We start from the raw sequence: 17,964 nt of genomic DNA on the forward strand, positions 1-17,964 counted from the left end.
AGATATTATCAGTACATATACAAAGAAACAGATGGATTCCTTGTCTTTTCAGCACATATGGGGAATATTATGTAAATATAAATGGCACACATGTTTAACTTATCATTCACACAGTTACAATGTATGAAATAATACATTTCCACAGGAATCAGTAGTTCATTGAACAAAGTATGTGCACAGTTTATGGCCATTGTACAAATGTCTTCACCGTATAGATCATTGTAAAAAATGTGTAGTGTGGTGTTGTGGTTGAGTCCGAGTTAAACCCCCAGACCAGCTGGGGTGCTTTTCTCTGCCCAAATGAGGTACATTCTTTAATTAACGTACTCGACACATCTGATACATTACATTCAATATTTCCATAAAATTATATTCGGTGGCCGAGGCAACACAGAAAACACTAAATGAACTAAATACCGTGAAATGTATGTTGCCAATACACTTCGGAAAGAGAAAGGCCAAAAAGTTCTTCAGTAAAACTCCCCAGAGACTGATTGTAAACACAAAAAAAATCAATGTAATATTAATTTTCTTTCATGATTTATTTTTCTTCAATTTTGATGTTTAAAAGTGTTTTTCTGCAATTTTTTTTTCTTTTTCTTTTTTTACAATAAACTTACGAAAAAGTTTCATAATGAATTGACAGCTCAATAACTTTTACTTCCTCGCCCGTTCTAAATCTTACCGTCATTTTGGAACATAAACATTTATTGCTGTGGTATTTTTCAACGCGTCTTCCATCCAATCCCTTTATCAGGATAACGTTGTTTTGTCCGTATTATAAATAAAAATAAGCTACTGTCTGGCTAGTAAAAACACCTTTTGAGCACAGTGTAGTAGACCAAAGAAGCCTGCAAGATGTGCTGAAAACCCTCAGAATAAACTGTGAAGTGAATCTTGATTAAAGTTTTCCAAAGGTTTCGAAAAGTGAAGAATATACTTCTACACTCAACAATTATTCTAAAGCATAAATCGGCAGCATATTTAAAGTGTCTTAGCCACAGAGGTGCTGTCAAATGGCCGATGATGTAGTTACTGGATTCAACTCGTTAAATAACACTGTTGGAAATTAAGTCGGCCAAACTAAAAGATGAATATCAATCTACTATTATATAGAGAAGAAAGAAGCCGCCTCAGAGAAATCCAACAGCAATGAAAGCTAATGAAACAAAAGCCCAACCATAATTGGTGCATGGCTTCAGCTCCAAATTGATATATCTTTAGGAAGCCGACATTAGTCTTCATTAGAGGAGCTGTAGGGCCACATAAGGGATTTCTGCACTGATGTCATCCATCCCAGTGGGATTTCTAAAGAGATACTAATCAATACAAATGATCTTTAAACACGAAGAAGAAGTCTGGGCACATATCAGCGACTGTTTTTGCTGAGATTAATGAACCTGAATCACAGCTGGTGCGTGCATGTGATAATGTCATTGTTGGCATTTCCCACGGGGGCGAGCTTGGCTATCGTGCCCGTCGCGACCAGGGGATGCCCCGTGGCGAGGCCGTGGTTGTTCTCCTGCGCGGGCCACATTTCCTGCCAGGTGAGCGACGGATGATGAGGCGGGTGACCGCTGAGCAGAGGCCTCCTCTGCCTGTAGTTGGCCCACACCTGCAGAATGGTCTCTTTGAAAGGCCGTGTGGTCAGGGTGTAAAGGATGGGATTAAGGGCACTGTTGATGGGCAGAATAAATATGACCACCCAGGAGCTGATGGTACCTGCAGAGAATGAAAAGAGAGGAAGAAGTAAAAACAGAGCTGCTATATATTCCATTCACAGAACATTACGTTCAGCATGAATGTTAGTTGGGAGAACACTTCAGCAAAAACCTTTTTATTAAACCCATTTATACAATGAATGAGAATCTCTTTTAACTCGCCAGGGGACGTAATCAGGAAGCTACAGTTTAGCAGGTTATGTGAATAATAGATTGGGCTCAACACTAATGGGCCATTAGGGTATACAGTGCAAACAGCATAAATGTTGGAGAGGAAGGTTCTTCATATATCTATAATCATCCTTTGAAAACAGATTTCAAACTTAGTGGGAATACCTGCGAGCTATTCTCAACCACTAAATTTGGTGCTTTAATGACCACTGAGCACTCAGGCCATTAGGGCTGATATTGTGAAACACAATTCTGTCATCCAAAATGATAATAACATGCATGTACCTCAAATGTCATCAATAAATCTGATCAATTTGCACTGAAAAGTATTTTATATTTTACTAGTATGTAACTCACACAAGAATTCATGTAGTTATTTAATATTGACTATTTATTGAGTGATATATATATATATATATATATATATATATATATATATATATATATATATACACACACATATATATACATACACATATATATACATATATATATACACATATATATATACACACATATATATATATACATATATATACACACATATATATATACATATATATACATATATATATACACATATACATATATACACATATACATATATATATACACACATATATACATATATATACACACACATATATATATATATATATACATATATATATATATACACACACATATATACATATATACACATATATACATATATACATATATATATATATATATACACACACATATATACATATATACACATATATACATATATACATATATATATATATATACACACACATATATACATATATATATATATACACACACATATATACACACACATATATATATATACATATATATATATATATATATACATATATATATATATATATACATATATATATACATATACATATATATATATACATATATATATATATATATATATATATATATATATATATATATATATATATATACACACACATATATACATATATATATATATATAGTTATTAAAATATGAGATGACCCATATAGAAGATTTCATATTATGTTCATAATTGCAAGCAATGATGAAGGTAAGCAGAATATTTGTTTCGGTCATTACAGCTGGCAGAGGCCCAACACACATTTACAGCCCAGTTTGTTTGTTAAAGAAAATCCATAGACGACCTTCCCAAACAAATGACAAAAAAAAGAGAGAAAAAAAAAACATTACTAAAAATAACAATCACAAGTGGGCCAGAAGTAACAAAAGGAGGAGAAGCCCTATGCGAGATAAGACTAATTTTTAGGTCACACCTCATCTCCCTGTAAGCTTGAAAGATAGCTCTAAAGCGCTATCGTATACTTTACTCCTGTGTCATGCTAATTGTGCCATTGCTCCTTATCAAAGCTGTGAGCAAGAATAACTGCTTCATGTATAATACATGGTATGAATATCTTGATGTAATAAAAATGTCAGGGTGTCTATAACTCACACAATTACCACACATCAAAAAGTTAAAATCCCTTGTGAGAACATTGAAAATGAATTTCAAGAACTTGCAATTGTAAAGTCAAGTTTTCCCCAACAGATTTGACCCTTTCAAAATATTAGGAAAATAATGCCTTCTTTTGGCATTAGTTTACAAAAAAAGCTCATATAGCAAAACTGTAAAAACAAGGAGGCACCTACTCTCCAAAAATGGAAAATGTTAAATACAGATGACTTGAGTATTGACAGGAAGACAGCAACCATGAGAAAATAATTCCACAGAATATGGTTGAGGGTGATAAGTATGAATGTGTGTGAGGGGATGCAATGACTTCTGTAAAATGGTGATAACAACCGTATTGTATGGGATTCGGGGATGAGTATTTTAAACTGTGAAATTATGAAATTGTATCATTTCTTTGGTCATTTTTATGCTTCTTTTCTGACATAAATCCCCACTGAATTCAATGGCCCAGTACAAACATGTGAGCCACATTGCCAGCCTACTGAGGGGTGGTATCAGACACTTAAAATGTAGATTTTCACTTTGAGTATTCCTTTAAATGGTTATAGCACTTCTACTGTACCGGGAATCTCCACCTGCAGCAGGGACAGGATCTTGAGGATGAAAATGGGGATCCAGCAAAGGGAGTCAGTGATGACGATAGAGAAGAACCTTTTGGCGATGGTCACCTCTTTCTTGATGTGATTGCTGTATTTAGTGGCCTGAGTCCCTGTTTTCTGGATGTTATAGAACATGCTTGCATAGGATAAGACAATGATGAGGAATGCCACCAGGTTCAGACCTGCGGAGAAATATTTGGTTAGTTTCTGGATTGCCGTGCAACTGCGATAGCACAAGTTTGGACAATTATTACAAAACTATGCATCTGCATGCATATGAACACAAGTGTGCTCACAAAAAAGCAATATGTGCATTTACAGTTGTCTTCAAAGAAACAAGTGAATAAATAAAACCATCAAATGCTTAAAAAAGGACTACCGCGAGAACAAATGCCCACCCAGGAAAATGACGATGGAGTAAACATGAGCCCAAACCGTCTCCGGCTGCTCCGAGTGCAGCGGGAAGCAAACGCCATTTGTCCCGTAGAAGTTGCGAAATAGCCCCTTGCAGGCCAGCGGCAGAAGGGCAATAATGAAGCCGAACACCCAAATCCCGAACAGGATGGTGACAGTTCGTCTCCATCCGGGCGTCAAGTACTGGAAAGGGTAGACGATGCAGATGTACTTCTCCAGAGTGAGGTAAGTGAGCAGAAGGACGGACACCTCAGTGGACAGCATGGCCAAGGAGCCGATGATCTGACAGTGACTGCTGTCCATCCAGGCCTGAGCGTGCCGGTTGTACTCGCCGCGGAACTTCAGATCGTACGCACCGATCATAAAGAGGTAGACGCCCATCAGTCCGTCCGCACCTGCAAGGAAGGAGCGCTGTAATTTAAAACATATTCAAGGAACTCACTGACTGTAAAGACGTTGGGTTCATTCAGATCGAGCGTGCTATGAGAGGTTTAAAGTGTAACCTCGCCCCGAGATCTGAGCCTATTTCCATCCGCTTCAGCACGACATGTTCATTCACCCGTTGGGGGCGACTATGCAAAGTGTCACCTGAACAACTGACCATGCATACGGCACAGGCTTCCTCCATCTGCACCATCTGCACTTTTTGGACTAGTTTTTTTCTTTAATGTCTTTTTTATATTTATCTTGTTTATTGTATGTATATAAGTACGAAGAGCGAGGTGAACCCGGCAACAAATTCCATGTATGTGCAAATTTACATGGCCATTAAAGCCGATTCTGATTTTTCGAGACACATCGATATAGACTAGCTGAGCCGGGGAATCGACCGTCTGATGGGAGGACGACCCGCTATCTCACTGAGCGACACCCGCCCCCCCAAATTAGTCATCTTCAACCTGTGAAAGGCAGATTTGAATGACTTTGGCAAGAAATGTCAACATTAACCGTGTGCGTTCATGAGTTTTATCTTAGCGGGGACAACAGAATCAGAACATGTACATGACTTCCCCTTCAAAAGCTTTCAGTTACACATGGTAATCTGGAAAACAGACAGCTGCCACTCAAACCTTGTAAATCCATGCATAAGAAGACGACTCTATAGGACAAACCACAAGATGCCCACATTGAAAAGTTGCGATCAATAAAGGAAAGAAAGTTACAGCAAAGAGTGCGGAGAGCATCATGCTTTGCTCTCCAGGGAGAACGACAGGTAGCGACCAACATTATTGCTTTAGATCAAAAAAAACATATCTTACATGCTGAATGTGTAGAATACAGATCCACGCAAACTGTACAGCATACATTCACAATCCCAAACCAGTGTTTAATAAGTGGCATTCATCTTGCAGATCAACCCAACCACAATAATCCTATCCCAACAGATATAAAGTAGATTATCAGCAGAGGTTGGATTATTATGGGAATATTAACTGCCACTTAGTCCTGATTACACTTTGGCCAGATGTGTAAATGACAGGCGTGCACAGAAAGTTTGCACATACTGCTGCACACGCAGAGACGCTGTGTATTTATGTAAATATTAAATACACACATTGTTGTGTGCATATATTTACCTCCAAAGATGCTTCATTTAAAAAAAATAGCTACACAGCTTTTATCTATAGCAATGTAAAGAGGTGTCACTTTCTTGCCGAGAGGAGAGAGAGAATATTCTGTCATGCGGTAAATACGTAACTGGAGTCAGCCGCCGGTTAGCTTAGCATAATAAATTAGAAACAACAAGCCTGGCTCTGTCTCAAGTGAAGGCAGCAAAGCAGCACTTCTTCCTCTCTTTATCTCATCTGTTAAAGTGTGAGTATAAATGACAACTTGCTGTTTGTGCCACACTATTCTGTAGCCAGCGGCGGAGTCTTCACTGGTCCAATTATTCCTGAAATAGAGAATTGTCGTTTTTATACTTTTCTCTCACTCTTTAAACGTAGAGATCAAGCTGGTTTCAGTCTTTAAGCTTATGTTGGCTAACTTGTGAAGGAAATCAATAAACGTGTTACTCAAAATGATGTGGATATGATCTGGTGTGACCACACATTAAACAGTAATATAGTAAAAACCCACATTGGATAATAGTTTTTGATCTACGCCTGAATATGGATATTTACGGATACTTGAGAACTAGGCAGTAATCATGTGAGCATAACTACATGATGTCGAGTGATGCAATTTATATCGGCCTTTATACTGTACATCTAGTGTGAAAACTGGATATGCACGTTCCTGCTTTATGCATATACTGTTTGCATTAAATCTTCACAGATATTTTAGCGCGAGCCCTCAAGTCCTACATTGAGTAAACGTTTTCATACACAACAAACTCTCACAAATAATAAATAAATCTCAGCACCACATGTTGTTTGTTTCATTTCTACTTCCTCTGCCCTTGGCAAATGAGTCAAAGTATTTTGCTGACACTTTGTCAAAGCTGAAATTGAGTTCACAGTTTAAATCCATTGAGGAATTTGCCTCTGCTTCATCAGTCACAACTTGATGTTAAATAATATGATACATCCAATCCTCATACCCTCCTGATTATAGTCCTTTTGATATGGGAACAATGCCAATGCTATTCAAAGAGCATGTTTTTTCAATTCCACAGAGGATGTATCATCATGAAAGACTCTCTGTACGTTTATCTTAATATTAGTCCTGTGAAAATTGATTGGGGCAGCTGAGGTGGAGTGAATAACCTGGCGGATGCTCACATCCATTGCTGAAACATAACTCCAATCACACTCAATGTTTGTTTGCCGTTATTTGGAAAAATAAAACAAACTTTTTTTGAGAAATAACATAATGTTCAATGAAAAAAATGCTAGATGAAGAGAGGCAGAGAAAAGTAAGTAATGCATGTGAGAACTTACTTTTGCTCTGGCTCTAAACCACAATCCCCTTGACTCAACAATTTTTTCCAACCTCTTTTTTCGCAGACTCAACTTGTTCAACTCGATTCAAAGCAACATTTAGACACATCTTGCTTGCACAGGGAGACATAATGAGTGTAGAAAAAAAAGAGTTCACATTTGGCTTGCGTTAATTACCTTCAGCTCTGCTTTTGTCCAGATCTAATCCAACCGAATTTAGTGCGGTACTGAAAAGAGGACACACTGACCGACATTATATTAATCCACTTTTAAAAAGGTCGACGTATTAAGTGAGCCCAAATATGAGATAATGAATAACAACTGCCGTGCTTTGCTTGGCTGTCATTGTGGATGCAGCAGGAAAAAGAGCTGATATCAGCTCTAACAAAGAATTTCCACTTTGCATTTTCCGAGGTCTTTGATTTCAATTGCTTTGAAACATAAAAGTCCATAAGGGATCCTTTAGAGTTGACTTACAGGTGTAAAATGCCAACAAATGCATATATTGATGTGTGGTTAGGGCTTTCATTTCTGATATATTTTGTGTTTCAATGCTTTCTCTCTCTGTGCAGTTTCTAATGGAGTATAATTAAATTCTATTTTGGGGACTAATAACCATTAAGTTAATCTACACTAGTACCTGCATTGAGCCATTCAGTGACTTCCTATACCAGCGATTTCCATTGAAGATGCTTTTGTCTGCAATATATCCTTTTCAACAGCATAGCATGAATTCAATTTCCTCCTATGGCTCATAATGACATGGTGAGAGCCTTACTGCATGTAAATCAGAAGAAAACATACCACAACTTGAAGGAAAAGGCATTACATGACTTTCACATGAGTAACTGCATCCCATTAAATGGGAAAGATCTGAGATTGGAGGCATTTCGATGGCCTTTCAAATGCTCTGAACACATTAATGTGTTTACAAAGGGGGAACAGGAGGGTGGGTATTACTTAGACACTCAAAATGCTCACAGCCCTTATCTGAATGCCACTGCATGTCCATCTAGGCAATCAGAAAAGTAGCATATCGAAACTTCTCATGCATGCTACTAAGCCAATGCATTCGTGTGTAGTTGCAACTTGGGTTTGTTTGAGAAAAATATCATATACTGTATTTAAAATCATATACATACATTTACTTGCAGCGTACACCATTTCACTACCTGAAACAAAAATACTGAATATGTTTAAACTATCAGGCGGCAACCTTCGATTCTGCCAAGTGAAGCCAACGCCAAAGGATCTTAACACCTGCATTCTCTCTACTGACCAGCAGGGGGCGACACCTCCAGTTGCAAAAAGAAGTCTGAGTGTATGGAAGTCTATGAGAAATTTACTCTCCTTCTCACTTGATATATTCCCTCAGTAAACATTGTAAAGTTGAGTTTATAGTCTCAATTTATAGTTTCAAGTCTCTTTTTCAATACAATATGATGTTAATTTAGTAAATTATGGTCAATTCTTTGAGTAGAATAGACCATAAAGTAGATGGTCGGGCTTACTGTGATTGACAGATATTTGCAGCTACCAGAGCTCATGATAACTATGTATGACTTGTTATTATCTCGGCAGATGAGTGAGCCAGGGAGAGAGACATTATTCAATCAAAGGCAGACTGTTTATCATTGGGCAGTTTCTTTGTGTCAATGTTACGCTATGAATAATTTCTTGGCGTTTGTGAATCTTTTTGTTCACAGTGATTGTATATTTTTTTTCATTTAGCCTTATTCAAGAGGGTGCCAGTGTGTGTAATATACAATTAATGTCAATAAAATGCACAGAAAACCACATTGGGTATTTCAAATTCCTCACTCACTTATGTTTTTGAGGCCTATTTACTTCATAATAATATATTATTTTCTACAATTTGTCAAGTCTGCTGATGTTTCCATAATTCCAGAGACGATAAAAATAATGTGACAATTTTATCATAATTAGAAAAGCTCGCTTTAGCTAATACTACACACTCTTTCCCCAATTGACTCAATTGGAAAATATGTGCAACATATGCATTGTCAGGCCAAGATGGTAAAAGATATTCCCGAGATAAAAAGCTAGTTCCCACCACATCCCTACTTCACACGCAGAGTGACTTACAGCAGAGAGAAATGATGCACATGGCATGGAGTTTGTTCTCTGATCGGATGTACGAGCGCATGCAGATGACGAAGATGTTCCCGAAGCAGGTGGTGGCAGAGACCACCCACACGAAGACCCTCAGCACGATGTTGGCCAGCAGGTCCTCAAAGGACGAGATGCCGTCGGTGTTGGGTTTGCAGCTGCGCACGTGAGGGGCGTAGCCGCAGTACTGGAATTTCTTGAAGTAGCTGTGATTGTCGATTAAAGAAAGAAGGAAGGTCAAGTTACGCAAACAATGCAGATTCATGTACAAACGCAAAGTGTTGTATTACAGCCTAGTGTGCGCTACGCACTCTTTTTTCAGGGGTTTTCTGTTCGTAAGTTTGGATAGAAAACACAACAGAACCGTTTGGGTGGTTTTGAAATCTGCGTAGCTGTGGGGCTGAGAGGTATACATAATCAACTTTTTTTTTTTTAACGCTATATGCCCATTGCTTTGAGATATCCAGAAGGAACACCCGCCATGGATTACATGCCATTTATGGTGCTTTCAGCATTTTAAGACGACATGAGACTGAGAGGCTATAGCCACGTTAGCTGCTTAGCGGCGCTTTGAGCTAAACACTGACGTGAGCATGCAACAATGCTTAACATGCTATTATTCACATGCTAATATTAAACTCCAGGTCACCATCTGGTCATCACCTTAGTAGCATCGTCTTAGCAAGCTAACTATTGAGATATATAACTCACGTGAGGAGGTCAGCGAACACAGTGTTCAAAGTTTTTGTTTCCTCTTCACAAGCGTTTGATAGTTTTAAACAGGTAAAATAGCAATACAATGGCAACATTTGTCTTTATTCTTGTTCTATATTTCATAAAAACAACAACCTATAATTTGTGTATACATAATGTGACTGTATATATACAACTTTAAAAGCTGTGTATCAAGTAGCTTTTGGTGGAAAAAAAGGTTAAAATGGCTCTTTGGACAGGAAAGGTTGCTGACCCCTGCACTAGATGAAAGGTCAGGAGGCTCGCCAAAGTTATTACATTTCATTCTGAGGGGGACATGACTGTCCGTGGCAAACGTGATGGCAATACAAATGTCAACCTCATAGTCGCTCTTCAGTAAAACTCAGGATCACCACGGCCAGCAGGATTCATCTTCTGGGGACAATGAATGAATGCATGATTGTACAGCACTTCCGGTCCAGACTGAAATATCTCTTCAGCTCGGAACCAACCGACTGACATTTCCATCCCTGGAGCCTCATTTGAGTTCGTCATAGTTGAACAAATCTGAACAGCAACCGGTCTAGAAACATTGTACAGTTTAAGGCTTGATCTGTGGATTATCCACAGTACCTGCAACACCGTTTCCGTCAAAAGATAGTGCCTTTAAAAAAAAAATAAATCCTTTCTCTATGCTGCAAACGCCACAAATTGATTTCCAATCACTTCCATTGTGTTGGTTCAGTACATTTTATTTGAGCAAAACAAACTGCATCTTCCTGAAACTTGGATCAGATGTGACAAAATAAAGAGACTTGAGGAGATTCTGTGATTATATACAAGGCATGGGGCATTTATTTTCTCTCTGTTGCATCCTTTCCAGGACCTGCTTAGATGTGTTGAAGGCTGTTTTACCCACAGAGAAGATGGATTACGCTAAGCTTGATTTAATCATCTCCCAGTCAGAGGAGAAGCCTGACAATATTGATAAGCTTCGCTCTGGACTCAACACCTCAAATGCATGTGGGAAAGGCCTACAGGCAATGTGACAGTCCACACCAACAAGACAAGCATTAACAGTACAAACATACAATAGAGCATGACAGTGCCATACTTACATATGAGTCAAATATTTGAGAGGTTCAAACATCCTCCGTTGTATGTTTCCAATTTCTATCCCTTCAATGCTCCTGGAGAACATAATGGCATATCGATTGAGTGGGACACACACAGAGACATTATAGTCCTTATATAGATTTCAGACCTGTGAAGGACGAACTGAGAAACATTTCTGCTCGGCAAAAATACATTTTCTTACATTTGTTAGAACATGTTGTGATGTTTGTGAGCACATAATATCCGAATGACCGTGAAGAACAATCATGCAACCGATGCTTATCCCAAACAAAATGGGACACGGCTGAAATATAAATGAACTCCTCTCATCATATCAAGTTCATGTTAGTTGTTCTTTTAAAAGGTAAATGGACTGCATTGATCTTAGCGACCACTTGAAGCACTTTATAAACACAAGCCACGTTTGACCACGCTCACTCACAAACACACACACACACACACACACACACACACACACACACACACACACACACACACACACCCCTAAAACGTGCCCTAGTTTCAAATTAGCTGCAGGAGTCGTGCAGTGTGTAGCTACATATACTTACAATGACTTCAGTTTATGCAACTTGTCAAAGTGGTCAACTTGGAGCTCCACGATAGGATTGTATGATATATTTCTAGAAGAGAAGAAACCCTCAATTAGATCATATGGAAATACATCCTCTGCATTATTGACATCATTTTTGCATGTCATTTTTCATGCACATCTTGAAGACGTGTTCTTGCATTATTCCTCTCCAACCCGAATCTTATTATCCTCCCGTTACAATGTTGAGACGCCTACAGCCTGTAAAGTTATAATCCTTTTGATTTTCATAAAATCTAAAGCCGATTTATTTCACTATTCCCATTTTAAAGCAAATGATCCAACGCAACGCAAGTAATGCAACACAATTTTATATAATTTATAAGAGCCACACTGTTTACTGTTCACTGTTAAGTTACTGTTAATGCAAACCAAACACCATGCTGCTTGAGGAAACACATGGTGGCTTTTACTGTGAAGCAGCCACAAGGAAATGCATTGTGTTGGTCACGGTGGTCAGCACTAATTTAGGAGAATTTATTTTGCATTACAAAAAGAAAGAACCAAAGAAAGCCTGAGCTAAATAGCCATGAAATAGCAATGTGTGTAGACCGATGTGTACATCACGGTGTATTTGTGTAAGCAGAACTCACAGTTGAAGCAAATCCCCCAGTAAGACAAAGAGATTGGGAGGTATCGCCAGCAGTCTGTTGCTGGATAGATCCCTGCACGACAACAAACAGATATTGACTACGGGGTTTCTGACAGATGTCCACTGATCTTAAAAAAGAAAATCAAATCTGTGTAACTCTTGCAAAGTACAGAGTGAGGATTGCTTAATAGTCACACTGAAAACATCACTCCTGGAGTGGATGCTGCTCCATTCTGCTGTGGGTCACATGGTTAAATGGAGAGACAGCTCAATTCATCCACTGGAGACATTATGGATAATCCTAACACGGTTAACCGCACGCCAAACGGTAGTTTTTGAGAAATTTGGGCCGGATAAAAAAGTTTGAAGTAGAAATTGGGTGACTCCAGAGGCTTCACAAACTTTTCTCTCCACTCTGCAATAACATTGTTTTCCCCTCTCTTCTGCATATAGCACTTCTTCACAATATTTACCATTTCAATCGCATCACGTCAGCATCTTTTTGGCACAATCCTGATACATTGTTTGCACAATGAAACTAATTTGACTTACAGTTCTCCAAGCTTTTGAAGGACTGAAAAGGCGTGCTTGTGTATATGGCTGATCCTGTTGTGCTGTAAAACACTGGAGAAGAGAAATACATACACAATAAATAATGACTTATTACCATCCGTGTTGATCTACTTATCACATTGAATGAGCTGCCAGCATTGATTCTGTGCATAAGCTTCTCACATTTTTAGAAAACAGGGGCTGATTTGCAGGCAGTTTACAGAAATTCAGTCAAAATCGTGAAGCACAACTTTGTCATTTTAATTATGTAAATATGCACTTACAGAACTGTCAGCATACTGCATGAGCAAAATGAGACATTTCCAATGGTTTCAATTAGATTCCCCTCTAAATCCCTGCAAGAGCATAAATGCACACAGAGAGGAAGTATCAGACGAGTACTAAACACACACACACACACACAATCAAATGACGATATCTTGGCATCCTACTTACAGCCAGTTCAATCTTGGCATTTCCTGACAGATGTCATCCAGCTTCGCCAAAGAGTTGTTCATCATAACCCTGTCAATCAGCCAGATGCAACTGAACAATGTGTAGTGCACTTTTCAAAAGGGAGCAACGCTCACTCAATCCAAACCATCAAAACCTCTTAAAACCACGGTGTCAGAAGATTTGAGTGGAAATCACATATAAAAAGTGTAGAAGAAAAACTCACAGTAAGACGAGGGAGTTCAGTCCGGAGAACGTCAAGGAAGATATTTGATGGATATCGTTATTTTCTAGGATCCTACGACGAATAACGGGATATGTAAGAGAACAAAATCCACTTCACCCGTAAAAAGCATTCAACACAAAACCAATGGCGCATCCATATTTACAGAAAGTAAAATATCCTCATATACTATGCATGCAGCTTTTTATATTCTTTTTCTTTTCATGAAGAACAAACATACAGCCACTCCAGCTTGTGCAGGTCCTGGAACGTCCCCGGCATGAGGACAGATATCTTGTTATAGCTCAGATACCTAACAAAGGAAAGACACGTTTGGTTATTATGCTGGATAAACTAATAGGAAATCGTGCAACCTTTTGTTTTAATTGCATATGGAAGTTTGATCCAATCATTTTCAAGAAGTATAATTGCATTTCATAGTTCATAGTTTACTGGAAGCCCTCCTTTCGTGCACATGAATATAACCCCACTTTATCTGCCATTAGTTGCCATATAATTATTATTACTTTTTAATTACTTTTTAAGTATGTTTATATGCACCATCCTGTTTGTGTATATTTGAAAAATATACATTAAAAGGTATGCACACTGTTCCCTGAAGTGCTTTTCTTGTATCACACCCACAAGTGAGCTAATTAATGCTCTTCTGGACTTTGTAAGAGCAACAGATGTACCATCTTTAAATACACATGTTCTAGCCTCATGATAATACCAGGGATCAACATAACCCACACACAATGCATATATTTAGAAAAGTGCCTCCATACATATAATATACACACATATAGGAGGTAAGAAGCTCACAGCTCAGAAGAAAAGCATCAAGCCAGTCACTGCCCTGTCTACATCTATGGGTAGAACTAAATAGAGGCACCTTTGTATTTGACATGGGATGTCCTCATAACGTACAGTATCGGGTCAATAATCTACAATACCAAGCCCATGGATATTGAAAAAAGGAAAGGAACTTCTTCATCTGGAGCCGAGTTCACGAAACATTTCATGTTCAAAATAAAGAAGACATTTCAGTGAGCTAACCACAGGCTCCCTTCTCTTGCAATTTCCCCAATGTCTTTGTGGGGATCTATATTCCTCACTTGAGCCAGAATCAGAGGCTTTAATATGTGGAAGAGGGGTGTATTCCTGCTCTGTAAATCATCTTTAATGTAGTCATGTAATATGCTCTCGAGGGCTGCAAACCCCGCACATGCTTGGATCGTAAAAGCCCCGACAGGAGCTCCCTATCTCACGACTCAACCGGATCAGAAGGATTTGCTTTGTTCTGAACAGGCTTTTCTGGAAGAATCTGCGCCTTCGCTGGACGGCTTCAGACGGGGCTACGGGGAAGAGCGAATCTTCAGGGCAGCGCCACGGATTGACAGCATGTTTCAAACTGAATGTCTGAGCAGAAAGACGTCAAAGGAACCGGACTCCAGAATGACATGCATGCAGTATGCGGCGCTGTTGTTTTAAAACCCCCCGCTTGTGTCCTATCGCTCGTCTTGATAAAACAGCCTTATCTTTGCACATTGCTGTTGAGAGCAGATTCCCCACTTGGCCTATATTATATATAGTATATACTGTAGTATATACAGCATTCCAGTAAAAAAACACCAAGGAATTGACTTAGCAAATGGTTACACAGGTAGAAAACAAAAGGGAGCCCTCAGAGAATCTATCCAGCACTACGGGTTCTGCTCATTGAACGATTCTCCCCGATGCAAACACACATTTTAAAATCAGCAATGATGTGAAACCTACTAAGTAGGGAGACGGATGGGGCGGTGGTGCAGTAGCATTGCCATTTGCTGTTTCAGTGTCTCTTAAGTTTGGTGGACACTGGCACAGACGTGACACAATATCTAATTCAGAATAATGATGGCACGCCGTCAGTGGAGGAACACGAGTGTGAAGAAGCCAGCCGTTGTGAGGAAATGAATGAAACAGCTGATTACAACACACAGTAATCTGAACAAGCAATTTGCTTAATTTATTATTCACATTGGATTTTATGATGTTGATTTGGGTTATTACCATTAAAAATGTCTCGGGCTGTCCTTGATTTAAGAAATTCTTTCTAGTCAACCAGTCATATCGTTGATTTTGTCTATAGATCTGTAAAACTGAATAACTCATGCAAAAGAACCAACGTAAAACATTCACCGTGAAGAAAAAATGCATAAAGAACGACTACATGATATACTATTAACTATACAAATATAGCTAGTAGGAGTGGCGGGCCGTGCATTTTCTACCTAGGCCTGCTGTCGGATATCGTGGACTTAAATAAGCGCATGACGGGATGCTGTTCGACGCCCAGCGGAGCGGGACCGTGTGTGCAGATTCAGGGTGCTTTGCAGTCTCTGTGAGGGAATCATAGTACAGAACCCCCCCTCACTGGCCGTCACCATGTGTTTAACCGGCGGAGAGCGAGAAGAGAGAGAAACAGAGAAACACGGAGGTGAGATCTGATTGGATGAGGAGCGTTAAGGAGCGCGCTCGAGGTAGAACAGCTCACTGGCCAGAGCAACAGCAGACAGCAAGGCATGAGAAAGAGACAGGAGCTGTGCAATGAGGAAATAAGCTAATAGGGAAAAATAATCATAAGGCCCAGCAGGCCCTGATGGCCCACTGGTTAGTAGTATGTCATAAAATGTCATTAAAGACGCCAGACAATTAGTCTATAATGCCATAAAGAGCCTATAATACAATGTAATAGCACTACCATAAGTACTTTGTTAGCGAATGATCTGCATCAGACCACTGAACAAACTTACAGTCTTGTTAGATTATACAGCCCTCTGAACGTGTCGGGACTCACATCTCGAATCCTGTTGTGCTGGAGATACCTATATGAAAAACGCATGAAATCATTTGTGAATCATTTGAACAATGAGGGGAAAAAAACCATGAAATAACCTTTATAACCTTAAGTAACCTTTACTTTTTGGTTTAATTAAAAGGCACACACTCAATGCTTGACATTGATCGATTGAGAGGTTGAACTTTGTTTACACAGAATTATTCCTAATTGGAAGTTCAGCCGAGCTGAGAATTAATATCTGACATCCGACTTTTATGGTCGACGACGTCAAACCTGACAATCTCGTCTACCGCTGACAGCTGTGCTTTGTCCCTTCATGCATTTCACCCATTGTGATTCATTCTCCGGGAAGTATTTTTTTCAACCCAGTCAACTATTCAGCGTGGCGAGTGAACGCGGACAGCCTGAGGGAGCCCAACAGTTCCTGGAGGAGGACGAGGCTCAGTCTCCTGCCGCTGCAGGCAGTGGAGCTGTGCGAGGTTGATAAACAACGCGAGTCTGCAATGAATGAGTCCACGCTCGGGGGAGAACAACCGCTTTGGTCAAAGTTCCCAGCAGTTTACTCGCTTTATACACGTATCAGCTTTGTAGTTGTGAAACTCATTTGTTTTCACCGTCACTCAAAAGGCCGGTCGTCGTCATCTCGGCTCTCTGGGATCAAAAAAAATCTGCTTCAGTGAATGAATGTTGTAGGCTCCAGTGCATGCTAATACTACTCGTTTATTTTATATGAGGCTTCTCAGGCGTAGATATACGATTGTATAAAGGACAACAAAAGGATAAAATACCATCAATAAATTTAAATGATAGAACACAGGGTGTGTATTTGCATGCAATCCATGATTCATGGGGCACTCACAGTTTTTGTAGGCTCTGGTACTTGGAGAATGTGTTTGCTTTCAGTTTCAGCAGATGGTTCCTTTGTAGGGACCTGGAGGATGGAAAGAGGCTCAACATCAGCATATATGAGGTGTACACAACAAACAATGCGGATCACAATTCAGTACTGTTGCATTTGAACAGCTGATCAGCTCCTCCCATTAGATTGCCTCCAATGGGGCTTTGAAGTCTGAGGATCAAAAGACCTATTCTCTATTAAAATGAGCATCTCGTTACATACAACAAAAGGCACCAATACAGTTCTCATTTTCCAGGTTTTTAGATATAAAAAAAAACAATCTTTACTGTTTTACCTGCAATTACATTTCTATGAACCGAATAGCAAGAGACAAGTCCCTCTGAATCCAAAAGTAGCTCGTGTTCACAACACAGGCTTTTGGCTTTTTCTAAAAGCGGACATATCTGGTATCTGGAGTTCTTTTCAACCCACAAACTCTGAACTGTGTCAGTTTTTGTGCGGTCCAGATCAGAAAACATACCATGGAGGCTCATCAGAATCAGTGGCGGGCTGTGGATTTTCTACCTGCGCCTTCAGTGGATCAGCTGTTCGGT

At 39.2% G+C, this 17,964-nt stretch overlaps 1 protein-coding gene across 1 annotated transcript in view; it reads right to left on the reverse strand.

Moving 5' to 3' along the window:
- Nucleotides 1–652: 652 nt before the first annotated feature.
- rxfp1 (relaxin family peptide receptor 1) overlaps nucleotides 653–17,964 on the reverse strand; it is a 55,160-nt gene continuing 37,848 nt past the window's right edge. The window contains exons 5-18 of the mRNA XM_068581841.1: nucleotides 17,372–17,443; nucleotides 16,466–16,537; nucleotides 13,909–13,980; nucleotides 13,671–13,742; nucleotides 13,448–13,516; nucleotides 13,276–13,347; nucleotides 12,992–13,063; nucleotides 12,441–12,512; nucleotides 11,807–11,878; nucleotides 11,240–11,311; nucleotides 9,405–9,634; nucleotides 4,401–4,811; nucleotides 3,966–4,184; nucleotides 653–1,722 (exon numbers count right to left, since the gene is read on the reverse strand). Of these exons, the coding sequence (XP_068437942.1) occupies nucleotides 1,406–1,722; nucleotides 3,966–4,184; nucleotides 4,401–4,811; nucleotides 9,405–9,634; nucleotides 11,240–11,311; nucleotides 11,807–11,878; nucleotides 12,441–12,512; nucleotides 12,992–13,063; nucleotides 13,276–13,347; nucleotides 13,448–13,516; nucleotides 13,671–13,742; nucleotides 13,909–13,980; nucleotides 16,466–16,537; nucleotides 17,372–17,443 (1,894 nt within the window). The 3' untranslated portion in view covers nucleotides 653–1,405. The remainder of the gene's footprint in view (nucleotides 1,723–3,965; nucleotides 4,185–4,400; nucleotides 4,812–9,404; nucleotides 9,635–11,239; nucleotides 11,312–11,806; nucleotides 11,879–12,440; nucleotides 12,513–12,991; nucleotides 13,064–13,275; nucleotides 13,348–13,447; nucleotides 13,517–13,670; nucleotides 13,743–13,908; nucleotides 13,981–16,465; nucleotides 16,538–17,371; nucleotides 17,444–17,964) is intronic.

The sequence above is a fragment of the Clinocottus analis genome, unplaced genomic scaffold, assembly GCF_023055335.1.
Source record: "Clinocottus analis isolate CAN_PGR_092001 unplaced genomic scaffold, fCliAna1.0.p SCAF_10, whole genome shotgun sequence".
Taxonomy (NCBI): Eukaryota; Metazoa; Chordata; class Actinopteri; order Perciformes; family Cottidae; genus Clinocottus; species Clinocottus analis.